General features: G+C 48.0%; 1 protein-coding gene and 1 long non-coding RNA gene across 3 annotated transcripts in view; one reads left to right on the plus strand and one right to left on the minus strand.

Annotated features, from left to right (window-relative positions):
* Positions 1–17823, plus strand: part of DVL3 (dishevelled segment polarity protein 3) — a 56319-nt gene that overhangs the window by 10534 nt on the left and 27962 nt on the right. Inside the window, exons 2-4 of one of the 2 annotated variants that reach the window (XM_076070278.1) lie at positions 7106–7175; positions 13383–13507; positions 16104–16210. In XM_076070278.1, the coding sequence (XP_075926393.1) occupies positions 7106–7175; positions 13383–13507; positions 16104–16210 (302 nt within the window). Of the gene's footprint in view, positions 1–7105; positions 7176–13382; positions 13508–16100; positions 16211–17823 lie in introns of both variants that reach the window. The other variant, XM_032962203.2, reaches the window with a different exon arrangement.
* Positions 621–17776, minus strand: LOC116946931 (uncharacterized). Its single transcript, XR_004403617.2, has 3 exons — positions 17690–17776; positions 4440–4594; positions 621–3392 (listed from the first exon to the last, which is right to left on the minus strand). It is a non-coding gene; the product is annotated as an uncharacterized LOC116946931 (long non-coding RNA).

The following is a 17823-nucleotide window of genomic DNA, read 5'->3' on the forward strand; positions in this document are numbered from 1 at the left end:
CGTCGGAGAAAACATTTAGGCAAACGTGGCAGCGGAGTTAGACGTTCATCCTGCAATAATATTAACGTTCAACTGTAATGTGGAACGCTAATTCAAAGCCTAAGGGGTCACCCTTGGGACTATTGGGGCCTCATTGGCATGGCCTGCTCTTGCATTCCTTTCTCCTTCCCCTCGTTTTGTCTGCATCAAACATTAAGGACAATAAAAGGGCGTGCTTTAGTCTTGCGGATTGTTGGCTGCTCTGTACGTATGTTGAACTTCTTTTGCACTGTATGTAGCCAACCATGCTAATTGGAGCTGCGGGGGAAGAACAACAAACTATGAACACAAAAATCGGTTCTGAAGGAATGAGTTTTCGGTTGCGATTTAAAAGTGCATAGCTCCAGTAGCTTCCTAATATCGGAAGGAAGAAATATTGGAAGGATATTTCTTCGACATTAGAATGTAACAATGCATAATTGCATCAATTAATATAGAATCTGATGCCTGCAACACATTGAACCATATGTGTGAGAGAGGATCAATTATGTACGATTTTTGTGGACAAAATGCCAATGTTATATTTAGGCTAATGGAGCGAACAAAACTGGACAAATGACACAGAACAGTGAAAGACCAGCTACATGTCTTTATCCAAACAATCATGTGATTTATTTACCAGCAAAGCTTCACCGGGTCTGAAGACTGTATTATGAGGGTCTAGTGTTGAAATGGTTGGCCGTGTTGCCTCTTTTTTTACGTGCGATGGAACGGGAAGTACGCGGAGAAAGGTCACAACATCCAAAAGATCCGTACTGCTGTGTCTGTGGATCCACTTGATGCACTGCCATCTCCTGGCCGCCGCTCGCCCCAAGCGGCAGGCATCCGCCACCACACCCGGTGTGCTGGCTGCTCCGCAGCGTGCACATGAAGACTCGGTGAGGTATTGGCCCCTCGTCAGATCCACACGGCCAAGGTGGAGATTTTGCTGGAGGCTCAAGTCATAGGTTATTTGCTCCTCAAAAGTAAAGCATACAATATGGTGATGTTACTGTGCATACTGTGCCCCACCCGCTCAGTTAAAATCACAGACCTTCGTTGCCTTTGGCAGCATACCATGTACACACAACACATGTACACTCAACACACGCATAAATTGTTCTAAATCCCCAGTTAATTTGAAAAATCAATTGGCCAAAAGTGATCAAAGTCGAATCCGCTCGTCGTAAATTAGACCGTGCCCGTGGAATTACACGCAACCCTTAGCCGCTGGCCTTCGTCAGTGGTGCCCACGAGCGTTTACAAAAAAAAACTAATGCAACAGTTAATTGGTTGCGCGCCACTTATTTATTTCCTGTTTTGTTGTTTTCGGTAATTGGTCTGGGCTCTACGTGGCGGTGGTTGGCAGACGCCGTCAAACATTACTTGTTTTTTAAATACGATGGAACCCCCTCTAATCCTGCATGATTTGTGGCCTGCTAGCAGCCAATCCTGTTATATGCGTTTGTTCAAGTTCCTTAATGCAGTTATCTGGACGGACGTATGCGGATAACAGGATAAACTTGCCTTCACTTTCAGGTCACGTATCCGTGGAGAGCTACGTGTAATAGGATGCAATTGAGACTTTAGGGAGACCACTTGGCTTCTCCACAGATGAGCGTGGATCCTCTTCTTTTGTAAACCAGAAGTCTCATTCGTGCATGGAGTCGGCCGCTCGGATTTTCTTTACTCCGTGTGCTTCTACTCTGTGCCTCGCCTCTTGTCATGTCCACAGGCCTTGTATCTTGTTCCACTGTATCCTCCCACCTCACCCTGGGTGTCCCTCCACTCCTGCTGTGCACCAACGGCATCTCCGCAGCCCTCCTAGACTTTTGGTCTCTGTGGTTCTGTGTGAGACTGTAGGTGTCTGTAGGAGTCTATTGGTCTCTTTGTGAGTTGATGGGTCTCTAATCGCCATTGCCTTCTCATTGCGTCTTCTTTTGTCTTTTCTGAACACATGCCCTAAGCATGGGTGTGGATAACAGCTATAATTTACCTTCATGTCCGCGCAATACAACTTAACTGTGGATATGCGTGGATAATTCGAAGCACTGTTCAAAGGGGCATGGAAAAAAAGTCGTATCGCTGTAATTAGAAGTTTCTTATGAGTAATGACAATAAACAATCAAACATGCAAGCAACCAAGGGGATTGTTTACTCCGCACAAATGAGATGATATTGAATCCATTGGTAATTGGGCCTTTTTGATGAATCTGGCCCAGTGATATTTGTTTAAGTGGAGCAAACATTGAACCGGATTTGACTTGATTTATCTCCCTGGCTTTCTTTCATCTCTGTATTGAGGCTGTGGCTCTCCACTGACTACAGAATGCACGTAAGTATCACTTTGTGCGAAGTCAAGTGGTCAACCTATGGACAGACTGGTTCCACTATTGTAATGTGGAATTTCCACCGCTGGATTAAGGGTCAGCAGTGGAAATTAGCACTGCCTTATTGCTCGTTACAGCAAAGTGACAATTACCTTTTTTATGCATCAATTATAGCCGTACACTCCTGTCCGCCAGGTGAAACAGGGCGATTTTATTAAATTCCCTCCCCGCCTCTGTCCACCCAACGGCATAAACAGGAACACCACATAAACAGGAACACCACATAAACAGGAACACCACATAAACAGGTACGCCACGTAACAGGTATGCCGCATAACAGGCACACTTCAGTTAGTCATTTGGCAGGCTGCGTGTGGTGAGATATAGTGTGGGTACTCCCACTTCTAAGATTTCTGCTTGGCATTGATGAGTGGCCTAAAAAAAAAATATCGTCTAGATGGGCTGTCTCGAGCAAGCAGTTGCACAAGTGGATACACCCTTCACCATTCTTTACACTGTGCTAGACGTGTAACGATTCGCACCGCTCGCGATTTGGTTTCACGGTTTGATTCAACAATCTTATTTTTTTTATTTTCTGCCGTTGCGGGGAATTTGGCGGCGAGTAGTTGCAGGTAATCAGTTAAACCGATTACGTTATACAGCTACGAATGTGAAAATAATCGTTTGCTATGCGCACTGTACGTAGCGTAAGCGTACAAATTCACGTTAATTGACTTCTTCAAAGCACTGTTACGCGCTTACAAGCGTACATGCTGTTTTTACTTTGTCATAAACCTCCATGTCACTTCAATGAAGAGCGTTTCTCCCTCCGGGCTGCGATAACGACACGTGCGCCTTGGCTTGTCCCACCTACACACGGGTGGACCACGTACTCGCCCGCTGGTCCGCCCACCAGCCAGTCAGTCCGCGCCCAGCACCTGGGGAGCCACGAGCGTTGACCTGGAGCCTGCAGCCCAGACAGCTTCCTTCCTCCTGAGCTCCCCCCAGACCTCCGTCCGTGACCGCCCGAATCCGAGATTTCTCCTGTGCGCACGGACCCACGCGCACACCCCCATCCTTGCCGCCGCTTCTCCTCCCCTTCCCGCACGCCCCACGCCGATGCCACGGAGGTCGCTCGTGCCCGCCGGCCTCGCTCTGCCGACCAACACGGGGAGAATCGTCGTTCACGGTGGTCGCCCGCCTGTGGGCGACGTGGGTGGTGACCGCTCGCCCGTGCTCGCCCGTGCTCGCCCGTGCTCGCTCGCTCTTGTGATGACAGGTGGGAGGCTTGTGGGGGGCAGGTGGCCGACAGGTCGGGGGGGGGGGCACAGGGCCCTGCGAGGGCATGGCGGCACGCGAGCCGCTTTCGGAAGGCCTCGCGGTACAGTGCAATGTAATTGCTTTAAGTTGTTTTTCCCAGTTGCCGCGTGCGGTTGAGGAAATTGGAGTTCAGGGAAATAAGATGAAAAGAAAATAGATTTTTAAAATTATATTTTCCGTGGTATTCTGAATGTGTGCTGAGAAAATACCATGGGCTGAGAGAAGAAAAAGGTGAATGGGTGCTTGACAAAATAGGTAGCGGAAGACGACTGCTCGAAAATATCGTTTAGAAGAAGCTGTCATTTTTTGTGCACATTGCGAGAAGAGATGGAACCTGCCTGGAGAAAATTATCTTTTGAAGGAAGAGGTGAGATAGAGCAGCCATTAGATGCAGAAATAGAATTATGGAACAACTTGTATGTTATATTCTTAGTTCTTTCGGTAAAGTCACGTTGAAAGGAAACAATAAAATAATAATAATATATATAAAACAATAAAAATTCTCACTACGTTTCGACCTTAACACAAACGGTCGTCTTCAGGTGTAGACGACCGTTTGTGTTATGGTCGAAACGTCGTGAGAATTTTTATTGTTTTATATATATTTTATTATTTTATTGTTTCCCTTCAACGTGACTTTACCGAAAGAACTAAAAATATGAATTACTGCAGGCACGAAAGCTTTAAATCAAAACTTATATGTTGTTATGTTGTTCCATAAAACTTGCATGTTGAACTTCTTTCGCGCCACACGTAGCCAACCGTGCTCACCGGAGGTGCGAAACTTGGGCTTTTGATGGTGGAAGCTCCAAGGAGAGCAGGAGTACGTGACGGTTGGAGGTGACCCAGGGCGGCCATGACGTTTACGGCAAGGATCACGTGATCGAAGGAGGGGAGGCGCCCTTCGAGAACGGCAGTGTGTCCGCCTGTCGAGGGAAACCTGGGTCAAACGAACGACGACGGCACGCGGTTTCTCACGCGACAAGCAAAAAAATGCAGGATGTACTGTCGTCACAGCAAACGTAGCGACAGAACCACGCAAGGTTTGGTTATGTACGGTGCGAACAAGTTCTATACGAAGCACATCGAAATGACCGAACCCCAAGATGTTGTACGTGCAGAGGGATGTGTGTGCGCCAAGGGCACTTGGAAGAGAGGAGGAGGTTTTTTTATTTTTGAGTTTTTCGTTTGGAGGAAGCCAAGTGAGCTGTCGTGGGGGCCCGCAGGATAAAGAGCTCAAGAAGATGAAAGCATGGTTGAGTGCAAGCAAGTACAGAAGACGCTTACTTCACAGGGAAACGGTCCGTCGTGAAACGCGGAGGTGAAGTGGCAGCGTGGTGAAAAATACCGCGGTGCTCAGAAACGCTGAAGCCTCCCAATCAGAATTGGCTCGGGGGGGGGGGGGGGGGAGGCTCGAGGAGTGTGGTTATGAGGAGTGTGGTTATGAGGAGTGTGTTGATGGGTGGCATCCCACAGCCATGCATTGGGGGAAAAGTGAACAGAGAACACAGAAGTGCTAAGGGATAGGAGGACTACCTCCTGAATGGCCGCAGCATTATTTTTCGTCCCGGTTATATTTCCCAGGCCTCTGATCAAATCGCCCGAAATGCATGCGATCTCCTCGGATCTCTGAAGCCAAAGGTGGTTTTCGGCCTGGATAGTGCTTGGATTAGGTGACCGCCATGCAAAGCAGGTTCCCACGATGCTTCCACACCTATGCAGCCCACGCTGAGGCATGTGGAGGCCCCTCGTGTATTCGTGGATTAACAGAAGGGCTGTATATGTATTTTGCACTACAATGCAGCTTGGGCGGTCATCCATCGGGAAGTGGGAATTGTGGTGGCATTGCTGCTGTGGTAGGGCTTGTGCTTTATGCCTTGGCGCGTGTGCGGTAACTTGAGATATGCTGTGGAACTGTTGAAGTCATTGAAGCCACGGTCGTGGCTTGGGTTGCGACTGCTTTGCTGGCTCCAGGTTTGCTTTCAGATATGTTTAAAAGTTGTACATTTAGTTTATAAGATTCTCAATGTGCCTTGCTTCACTCCTCACCTGACTGAAATCTTATCTCCTTATGTCCTATGCCATTCACTTCATCAACAAGACTCAGTTTAAAATGGACCCCTGTGGCTGTTTAATAACCTTTTGCTATTATGTTGCAGGCATGAGGAACTCCTTACTGCCTTCCGTAAGATTTATTAATTCAATGTCCATGTTTACATCACCCATGAAAATGCCTAAATTTATTTTATTTTAATACGAGCTGCGTTTGAGTGAATTTGCTCGTGGTAACTGGGGATTATGGTTGGCTCGTTAAACATTTGGCGAGGTCCTGTAAGGTGCCATAGCAACTTCGTGGTTTTTGCCAAAGAAAGCCTCTGGTGTAAGTGAGACCAAGGCTGGCGATGGTTCCTTTCCAGCAGTCTTCAGCGGTGCATGTGCCGCCATTGCGCGGTTCTCTTGACCCTTGGCCAGTGCCGTGGTCAAGTTCCGTTCCGTTTTTGCTCGTGCCAGCGCAAGTTAGCAAGCAGTGCCCTAGTCTCTCAGCTGCCCCCCCCCCCCTCATCTCACGCTGCTGGACTTCACAACCTCTCTGATCCGGCAGCCACGGCCTTCTGCCAAAACCCTCAGTCAACTTCCGCTCGGTGGGGAGTTGCCGCTTCTCTTCTGCTGCTGCCGTAAGATGAAATTCCCTACCTCCAGCCGTTCGTGCTGTTGGCTCCCTTGCCCCTGTTTTAACCCAGGCCCCAAAACCTTTAGTTGCCTATGGTTATCGTCTTCGTAACATTTACGGTAAGTTCTTGCTTAAGGCGTGATCACAAAACGGGTTTGCAAAACAACGCGGTTCACCTATTGGGGAACACTTTTCGCACAACGCGAAATGCGCACCCCGTTCATCACGCGGAACGTGAGCCGTGTTCACGTGGTTTCTGAGCGGTCGACGACAAACTACTTTCTTGAGCTGCGCGGCTGATACAGTACGCGGTATGACCTGAACACATCATTGCGCACCCGGCACACCGTATCCATTGTGGCTGTCGTAATGTCTGTTGCTATTAGTTGCGTGCCTGCTCCAGTCTATTTAACACATAGTAGGCTTTCACGACCAATATCCATAATGGAGGTGTTTTGGGTTTGATCGCCTAAATATAAATGTGTTGCTTAAACCCGCCACCGCCTGACGCAGCCATTTAGTAACGTTTTGTCACGTGAACAGAACGTGCCAATTAGTTACTAGTTCTGCACACCGATGTGTTGGAGAGTAAACCAGCAACATTTACAATCTGAGTACGACGTTTCGTTGGTAATTACAATCAGCCTCAGCAGTCTTTATCGACGACCTTGGACATGTTGAGTGACAAATTGAGCGTCGATTCTAAAGTGTCGCTTCTGCATCTTGTCTCCCTCTGCCCCCCCCCCCACCCCCTTTGTTCTCGCAGCGTCGTGAAGGAGGAGATCTCGGACGACAATGCCAAGCTGCCCTGTTTCAACGGACGCGTCGTGGCGTGGGTGAGTTCCCACGAAACCGCAATGTTTAAAGTGCACAGCGCGTGCGTATATATATAAAGCAGAATAGGTAGTTTGTTGTCCTTCCCCCGCACCTCCGATTAGCATGGTTGGCTCTGTACGGTGGGAAAGACGTTCAGCGTACATACACGCATACAAACGCAGCTTCAGAGAAATGCGTAAATGTTTCTGGGCCTTCTGATAGCCAAAGTGATGGCTTCAGATGGGTTATGAGACCGTTAACAACCTGGATCAGTTGGACCCAGTCTTGCCTGCGTCAGCCCTTCGCACAATGATCCTGGGTCATGTCTGATATCACTGATAAAGGTTGGTTTTAAAGCCGGGTTATCTGATCATTGAAGCAATCAAAACCAACGCATTAAATTTACCCTACCGATTATTGGTGCAATTACTCGACTAATCGGGAAAAAAACCCACCACTTTTTTCAAATTTTCTTGCTGTGGCTTTCACACCTGATGATAATTGCTTGTGTTGTAATCGGAAAATAGTTATGTGGGGTGGGGGGAATTCTCACCTCTGTTCCCATGTGTCCCGCTGGACGAGAGGTGATGGGTGGTGCGCGAAGATATTCTTGGTATCGGATGCATCACGTTGGATGTGGCTTATGGGGGGGGGGCGGGGGGAGTTCCCACCTTGGGGAGGAAGGATGTGGGGGGCGGCGGCCACCCTTAAAGGGGCAGGAGTAATCGACCACCTGGGTTTGTGATTAAAAATTAAACAATACATTTAAAAAAAAAACTTCAGCTCGGGTTGTGCAGAGAGCTGTGAGCTCGGCGGAGGGAGCAGCTGCCGTTCAGTTTCCTGGACAGCCACGCCAAGTTGTAAATGGCGAGAGTGGCGATGTGAAGGGCGTTTGTTCCAAGGAGGGTCCTTCATTACTTAGAGCGCTGTGTTCCTTGATCACCGGGTGAGGGAAGCGGGCGGGGGGGGGCTGCGGGGCGGAGGGAAATGCGACGCAAGTGTGGCTAATTGGCGGGATTTACACGGTCCCGTCAGTTGGCACCCATGCCTCCCTGGGTACGCACAGTAGGGATTTATATAGCTCTGGAAGACACGCGTGTCTCAAGACGCGGCGTACGTATGTTCGTTGGCACCGTATGTAACCAACCGGGAACATTTTTTGGTGTGATGTGCGCACCAAAGACCAAAGTGAGCCGCCGTTCTATCGCCGACGTTTCCAGCGAACAGATTGCGTGCTGGCCGGAAACTAATGATGAACCCGGGTGATCCATTTATAAACAGCTCACCTGATTTCTAATTATTCTATGACATTCTTTCCAATGGCCGATTGAATGTTTGGCAAGTGATGGGTTCCATACTTTCCAGCAGTGCGCCAGAAAAGATCAGGGCTTTTTCAGGCTGGATGTATGTTGAACTTCTTTCGCACCTTACGTAGCCAACCGTGCTAATCGGAGGTGCCTCCCCCGCTCCTTGCACTCTGCCTCTCACCATTTAGAACATTCCGCCCCTTAACCCCATCTCACAGTAGTCATCGAAGCGTCGATCGGTAGGGTCATCGATTACTTGAATAGTGGAACCGTCCAGCCGTAGTACGAGTGTTCTCGGGAGGGAGTGTTGGGGGGTGTGAGCCCCCCGCCCCCCCCCCTCCTCCCCCATCCCCCCATGTGTTGGCAAGATTTCCCTTCTGCCCCCCCCCCCACCCTCGAGGGAGCTTCTACCCCATCCTCTTGCCGCCCGTTGTGCTGACCGGGATGTTTAAATTAAGGCGGAGGTTAATTTTGCCGTTTAGGCCCTAAGTGAGTTTAAGAAGGGGGGGGGGGAGGTGGCTTCATGACGCGAGGGGGACAGGTGGATATGGGAGGTAGCTCCTGCCGGGTTTTGTAGTTTTTTATATTTTTTTAATGGACGTTCTCAACGGCCGTTTCAATCTCCCGATCAGGGATTCGACGCTCGCGTGTCCTGCAGCGTGTCGTGTACGCGCAGAGCCCCCATTTGTCAATCCACTGCTGGAGCAGGGCTATTTGACCATACTTCACCATGCTAGTCAGTGTGAGTTGGTGAATGCGAGGAGCTGAGTGAGACGTTGGTGCATGATACAGTACTGTAATGGATTGTGCTGTACTGCCCTGTGCGAACAACAAAGCTGCGCGGCAGCTCACAACATCTGTTTTTATCCGTGGTAGTCGTTCATCCAAGCACCGTCCAGGATTCTACCCCCTTCTTAGCTTCCGTAATCTGATGCGATAGGGCAGATTACCAGGTAATGTGGTTATAGGCTATATACTTTGTGTCTGGGTGCTAAACTGAACATAATCAATTTTGGATTCTCACTATGACTGTTGACTTGTATTGTCCCATAAGCAGTGCTTTGGGTATTGGTTCATTATGCTTTAGGAGTTTTGCGTAGGCAACCTCATCACTGATCCATCTTCAGTTGTGCCGAATGATGAATGATCAGTCTAGGACAGACCGAGGTCTTTAGACGAGACTGATTGCCTCGTCTCTGCGTGGGTCTGTGGTGGGAAATCCAAAATTAAGGTTTGACTGACACGCAACAAACCCTGTTTGCAAAGCCCTCATAAAAAAGGTGTCCTCCGAATATGGATTAAGAGAGGCCCCCTGAGGGTCTTCAACGATACAAAGTGGTGCACCGCTCGCTGTCAATAGTTCCAAATGCAAATGCATTCGTCTTATGAGTTGACTTGTGATATCTCAGTTTGAATGTGATTGAAAACGACTCCAACATTTACGAATGAAACAGAATAGCAAACCATCCTCTGATGAGGTCTTCAGAGAGTGCATTGGCTGACCCCGCTCAATTTCCTTGTAGCATGTACGTTGATGCTGAATACTTGTTAATCATTGTTATCAGGCATGATCATTCCACTGCTTAATTACGAATCGATCATTTATAATCGATGTTATTTTATAATTGCTTTGTTTTTGTTGTGTGTAAATGTGCCTTTTTCTATTCAAATGTCTTAATACATGAAAGATTTCAAACCTACTTGGCCTCCAGGATGTACTGTACGGTGTGCTGAATGTACTGTACAATTTAAAATACATATACAGTAAATACAAGTGGTCTTTTAGAAGTGTATTTGGTTCTCTGCAAAAATCACAGTCGCAGTGTAAGCAAATGCCTTTTTTTAATGCTTTTCAAATTTACAAACTAAGCAAAATATTTCACATCAGAAAAAAAGAGAATTGAGCCCCATGGGGCTCAGCGGTTCAGCGGGGGCCACATGGCGAGGCAGCACGTGACGCTGATGCCCTGAAATCCTGGAGCCCGGATTACAGACGCGATGGACCGGAGTCTCATTAACGAGGGCCCCTCTCGCCCTCGCACCGCTTGCAGACGCAAAAATGCGCCCGAGTCTGCCAAATTGCTTCACGCCGTCCGACCGTTACAAATATATTTTCCCTTCTCCCGTTTTTTTTTCCTTGCCCTCTGCCGGCTGTAAATGTCCGCACATCGCCACGGCCGGGCTGCGATGGGCAATCCACACAGGCTACTGAGCTGTGCCCTGGAAATTCCAAAGCATCGGCTGAGTTTTTGTTTTTGTGTCCCGGCATTGTTGATTCAGCTGCGCTTTGGGGAGAACAGGCAAAGAGAGAGGTTGGGCTGGGAGAGTACAAGGGGCATTAGAGACGCAGTGCTTGGTTGAGTTAGGGCAGTCTGGGTGGCTTTTGTCGGGCCACAAATGGAGTGTGGCTTAGTCCCGTAATTTCCACCCCACCCCCTCTTATGTATTGTACATATACAACCTTTTTGCCAGTCCGCTGCTGGATGGGAGCGTCCCCATACCTTGCAGGTCATGAGGGTTGTTGTTTGACTATACTGCACCACGCTTGTCACTATGGGTTGGTGAAGGCGGGGAGCATAGACGTTTTAGGCTTAGTAGAGTACAGCAATTTAATTTGCTACACTGAACCTCCACGTATCGTAGGGTGCCACTCAATGTGCATTTTTCTGGGATCACACCCTCTCAATTGAAATTGTCAGCGTAAATCTGTTATTATTTACGTTGCTCATATTCCCCTATTCTTCGATGTAAATGTGCCTTATACCATGCCGATACGTATTGACATGCATTTTCAACTCCGTTCAGCAACCTGTAAATATCGAGGGGATTTTATTTAAGCTCGGCAGTGATTCGGGTTAATGGGCAAATTAATTAAAACCGGGAGGCCGCGACCTTGAAAATAACAAAAGTAGAATTTTTAGTAGGTGTTGGATTATAATTCACAGCATGGTAGGTATGTAATGATGCATCGATTCTTCGATTAAAATAACTCTGGCTCTATTGATATGATTTACCCGTGCATCAAATAGTGCGTACAAAAATGTATTTTTGCCATTTATGCAAATTTTACATTGATGCTAATTGAGACAACAAACCTGTACGAATGAGATCGAACAAACGGAGGAAAACAATTTTAAAACGATTTACTGTAAAAACAAAACGAAAGATAAATTATCGGCGAGTACAATCGTGGCCATGGATGGCTCCAGGGATCATAAACCTGAGCCAACACTGTTGACACGGTGCATTTGAATATGGGCATTGGCCACCCCCGCGTTGACAGTCAGCCCGGTCACTTAACAACACACAAAATAATCATGTATTTGTTTTGCACTTTAATTGGCTTAATTGTGTTGTTAAAAAACGATCGGTTTTACTGCCGTGCTGTGCAAATTTCTCTGCAGCAAGGCATATGGAAATGCGTGCGCCTCCTAGTGAGCAAATAGTAACTGGCACTTGACGGCATGTCAGAAGTAGCTCTGTGGTACCCACTTCCAGGGGCCGTTCTCAAGCACGGGTGGGGGGAGAGAGTTCCGAACGGACTCTTTGTCTGATGGCGTGATGACGGCTGCACAGCTCAAATTAAGTGGGGGGGGGAAGGGGGGGGGAGAGAAAGATGAAGAGAAAACAATTAGGAAAATGACACTTCCCGATGATTGGGAATCGACATTGCTTCAATTTACCAGCGGTCTATTTGAAGTCAATCTCAATGCAAAGTCAATGAAAATTGATCGTTCTCCACGTTGAGGAACTGAACTGAATGAAAGTGACTGGTGAACGCTTCCCCCTCCAAATAACGCTCGCGCATGTACAGCGTGAGCTGGCAGGTCCGAATGTCGTCATCTGCAGCCGCCATGATGTGCGCACTGGTAGATGAAGGCCTCTCAACCACTGTGCGTGAGACTGGTGCTGTTGGCTGCCGTGTGGCTACGTTGTCAGCAGAAGGCAGTGCAGCGTTGTACTGTACCGTGCTCCGATGTGTGTGAGCACCGTCTTCACCAATCCACGTGTGGCCAACTTGGTAAAGTATGAGCACGTAACACGCAGCAGGGTAGGCAAGGCATCATGCAGCAGTGGATTGACAAAAAGGAGCTATGCGTGCTCACGATGGAAAGTCTGAGTGCATGCACCAACGCGTATATCGTGAGCTTGAGGACCGGCGAATCGTTACACGTGTGTATACGTATGTATGTTGAACTTCTTTTGCAACATACATAGCCAAATGCGCTAATCGGAGGTGCGGGGGAAGGACAACAAACTAAACACAAAAAGCAGTTCTACACGCCAACACCCGAAACTCTCCCTCTCGCCCACCCGCCTGCCCCCCCCCCCCCTGGTGAACGTGTGTCTTTGATTCTGGAAAAATGAAAAATATCAGATTGGATGGAGCTGTGTGGAGTTGTGTTTGTTGGCTTGCGCTCACAGGGAGACTTTTGGGACACAGTCGTGCGCGATAACTTTCTTGGATCGCGGCGGGAATAAAAAAAAGCCTGTTTAAAGATTGTAAAAGTTAATACTGGTAGGATGTGGTACAACAAGTAGGCCACCGGCTGGCTCTGCTGTATTTTTGTGTGTTCTCTTGTTATGTACGTGTACCTCCGATTATGAATGTTGAACTTTCACACCGTACGTAGCCAACCGCGCTAATTGGAGGTGTGGGGGAAAGAAGATTCGCATCGGTTGGCTGCATAATGGTGCGAAAGAAGTTCAATATACATATATACATTTCATCCCAAGTACACAGCTGAGGCGGTTGTCCGTTGGTGAACAATGTGATCAGTGACTGCCTTGTCCGTTGACAGACCTGCTCGTTGGTTACCGTTATTATTGTTAGGGGGTTAGAGAAATCCGCCCCGTGTGTGCATTGCTTCGTCTTCCTTGTGTTTTTGTAACGCGCCTGTTCCTATCGCCCCCGGTGAGCTGGTGACGGCGGAGGGCTCCCACTCGGACTCGGGCTCGCACTGCGCCGACAGCCAGGGCGAGCTGAGGCCGCGCGCCGGCGAGAGAACGGGCGGCATCGGAGACTCGCGGCCGCCCTCCTTCCAGTGAGCATCGTGACGGCGCGTGACAGACGGCGAGGGGGGGGGGGGGCATAGCGTGAACTGGCATGGCACTACCGTGGATGATCACAGGACGAGGGATCATGGGAATGGCGTACACGTGAAACGAGTGCGACGTGGACTCCTCGAAGGCAAGCGTGCCACGTGCTCGCGGGGGACGTGGCATGGATTCGCGGAGGGCGTGACGCGAACTCGTAGAAGGCATGGCTCTAATTCGTGGCCGAAGTCGCACAGGGTGCGACCTGGCAATAGCAGAGGATACATGAGAGCATTGCGTCCGATGCAGGCTCTGTGTAAAGGCCACGATTCACTCCGGCAACTTTTGGGCTAATGTCACTGGCAATTGTTTCCGCATGATTTTCTGTTCTAAAATAAAAAAAAATCATAGGTTGCCTTAATTCAGGCAAAATTGTTTCCTGCTCTACCCAGCAGGGCAACTGGGAATGGCAACTTCCAATCAGACCAGAAGTTGCCCGACCACCCAACGATACGTGATCAGTATGGCAATTATTGTTCTTCAGTTACCTGAAATGTCTTTGCATTGGCTATCCAGAACTCTATAATTAATTGCACATGTACCGATACAATACTTTGTCACTAGATGTGTAATGATACATTGGTCCGTGAGTTATTATGGGTATCGTTCTTGCCATCGATACATGCGTCAAATCTTTTGTAAAATAATCAACTTTTGATTTGTTGCTTTTTCTCTCTGGTTGCCTGGTCCCTTCTGACCCACCAGAGGTCGCTACATTTACAACACAAATTAGATTCGAAGCTTTCGTGACTGCAGGAATTACTCTTTGGTTCTTTCGAAAAAGTCACGTAGAAAGAAATTAAATAATGATAGAATACGACGTTTCGATTGCAACACAAGCAACCATCATCAGGTACAAATGAATGAGACAACAAACATAGTAAACTTGGAAATACAATGCAATACAACATAGAGAGTCGGCCAACACAACAGCCAACACACCACCTGGTTGATTACGTTCTTCCAAAGATTGCTCAATTTGAGAGAGAGACAAAACATAGACACGGAGACACACAGACAGACACACAAGCAGAGAGAGACTCACACAAATTTAGCAATCTTTGGAAGAACGTAATCAACCAGGTGGGGTGTTGACTGTTGTGTTGGCCGACTCTCTGTGTTCTATTGCATTATATTTCCAAGTTTACTAGGTTTGTTTTCCCATTCATTTGTACCTGACGATGGTTGCTTGTGTTGCAATCGAAACGTCGTATTCTATTATTATTTATTTTAATTTCTTTCTACGTGACTTTACCAAAAGAATCAGAGTAATTTACAACAGTTGAAAAAAATGAATTCCCTAACCGAATTTCAAATCTGAATTCGGACATTTCATTTCTTCGCTAAGGGAGAGGGGCGAGGGAAAGAGTGAATTATTGCGGCCGTAGCCGTCTGCGATGCTTGCCTTGAAACTAAAAACTAAACAAACTTTTTTTTATTTTAACAGGTAAGGCCCACTGAGCTATATAGCTCTTCAGAAGCTACCTGGCCACAAATGATAGCTCAACGAAGTGACTTATCACGTGGAAATTTCTCCCAGCCAAATACTCTAAATGCATTATTCTAAATGTGGAGGGGAAAACTGGAGGACCCGGAGGGTAACGTATGGGGTCGGATATCCGAAAAGCGGCTGCACTGCGCCTCCCCCTGCTGGCTAATGAAATGGAATGCACCGAGCCACCCACCCCCCCCGGGTATCTGGCCCGTGGCAAGACGCGAGTCCGCGGCTCTCTCCTCTTACACAGCAACAACGGGGGATGCCGTCTCTGTGGTTGGGAGTTAACGGTCTCTGGCAGCGTTTCTTGCATTTTTTGCGCCGAGAGAAAGGCACGTTGGGTTGGTACGCGGTCGCCCCCCCCCGTGAAAGGCCGCTGCCCACTCTATGGTGTTGCCAAATGGTGACATTCGGTTTACATGGGGTGGGGGGGGGAAATAAAGGTGAAAAAAATATATTGAACTCGTCAATAGAGCTCAAGGGCCGTCGGAACATCGGCCCCGATCAATCCACTGCTGGATGATGGCCTCACCCCAAGCTGTCACCTCCTTAAAGTTCTGAAATGCAACAATAACGGCGTTCACAGCAATGCTGACATATTGTCAGCTGTGTCTCCTTGCTGCGGCGAAATGTCACGCGCCACGCAGTCCCAACTACATTGTGTGCTCGTCAGTAACCGTCTTACACCACCTCACCTCCGTACAAACTGAAGTTATCATACTTAACTTTTATAGATATATGTGTATTGTGACAATGTGACTTTCTGAGCACTCGATAACACAATTACAAACTGTAGGTGGGCTAAATAGGTCTTCGTGGAAATGATGTTAAGAACACTGATACGCAGCAGGTTACCCTACCCGTCAACGCTCCCGCTATTTCGAGGACAGTGTAAAAACGCGAGGCACCTTGTGTGAGGCTGTAAAGCGCTACCCGAGGATTTTCACCCATTCCATTCCCTCCCCTCGACCGTTCCTCTTTCCTCCTACCTCCTTCCCCCCTTCGTCCTTCCACCATCATCGCCCCCTCCTCCCGACCCCGTTCAGCGGGAACACGGCTGGGAGCCGGGAAAATCTGGACCGGGACACAACTGAGACGGAGTCTGTGGTATCGGCGAGGAGGGAGAGGGCGCGCAGGAAAGATCGACACGATGGAGGTAACGCGTCGCTGTTTACATTACTGTCATCCACCAGGGTTGTCAATCGATGGGTTAAAAACAAATTCGAGAATAATTTCTTAAATCTATTACAAAAGTCACGGAGTCGATGATCGTATCCACTTCAACTTAATTGAGGCGGGGGGGGGGCGTCCCGACAGTTCTGTACCTTTCACCTGAAGACGGCCGCTTGCGTTGTGGCCGAAACATCGTGAGAATTTTATTGTTTTATTTTATTATTTTATTCTCATTCTACGTGACTTTACCGAAAGAACCAAAGAAGATGAAGCCTTGGCCAATTGAAGCACCTTATATTGGAATCAGTATAATTATTTAGACTGCAGGAACAACAGCAAACAATACGTAAAAAAACACAATAGGAGTGCAAAATCGAGAAAATGGTAGAAGCAAGTCACTAAATATAAGTAATTAATACATTAATGATTGATTTATCAAGATTGGGCAAAGCAGTGATAACAACAACAAAAGAGTGCAAGACCACACCAAGATAACGCCACACAGCAGTAGTCCCTCAATCAAATGGCACATTAACATTGAACTATCGATACTACACACGTAATGATCAAAAACATCACACGTCTCATCCCAGCCAACCCATGGCACATGTGGCAGCCCAGCCCAAAGTCATTCCCCACGAGCAGCCATCCCACTGCGCTGGCTTTGAGATTCTTCCTTTGCTTCAAACGCGCTTGTTAGAGCCGGGGACACACAGTTTTGCTTTGCATCTTCTGCATTTAAAGATGGGTTTGTTCAAATGATGAAAATCGATTCGTTCCGCACACGGTACACGAGTATAATTGTACACGTGTGAGAACTGATCGCGCGTGATCTTTGCAAATCAGATGCAAATACGATAACATGAAAAAGAAATATTTACGCAAATGGACTGATTAAAATTGTTATGCACACGACAGAAAAAATGACAAATTCAAAGGTGACGCTCTGAATGAGGCAAAAACATGGAATTGCTTCACCATTTGAATTGTGACTCTGAATCGTGACATCTTCATCGAACCGCTGAGTCGGTAAGGGAGGTGTAAGCCATTACACGTATCTACACAACAGGAGCATTTTGTCTTATTTTCAGGTTATTTCCTTCTTTGAAAGGCGCAGCCACATCAGGTGTAACAGGAAAAGGGATAAAGTCCTAACCACCAAAGGGAGAGAGAGAGAGAACGAGCGAGCGGTGAAAATGAAAAAACTGTAATGTGCGTTGAACCTGTTGGAAGCTGAAACGCCGGAGTCTTTATGTGAAAAATAATCCGACGCTACTTTGAGGGCCACCGTTGCCCCGGGGAGGGGTGGATGGTGGTGGTGGGGGGGATGCTGGGTTGGTGAGCGTCCCTTAACGGCAGTTTATCATCGTCCAAAAACCTCTCGCCAATTATATACGAGCCTTACCCCCCACAACTCCCCCCCCCGCCTCACTGTTTGTCTTCCTATTATGCAAGCGCTCACCTTAAAATCCATACAGTTGGAGCATCGAACGTTTAAACGGCATAACATCCAAACGGTTAGGCAATCCGCGCTGCCGCTGGTCGTGTGTGCGAGGCGAGGTAAACCCGCCCCCTCGCTTTCTCGGAGTGGACAGA

The sequence above is a fragment of the Petromyzon marinus genome, chromosome 28, assembly GCF_048934315.1.
Source record: "Petromyzon marinus isolate PM22_M1 ecotype Great Lakes invasive population chromosome 28, UKy_Petmar_22M1.pri1.0, whole genome shotgun sequence".
In the NCBI taxonomy this organism is placed as follows: Eukaryota; Metazoa; Chordata; class Hyperoartia; order Petromyzontiformes; family Petromyzontidae; genus Petromyzon; species Petromyzon marinus.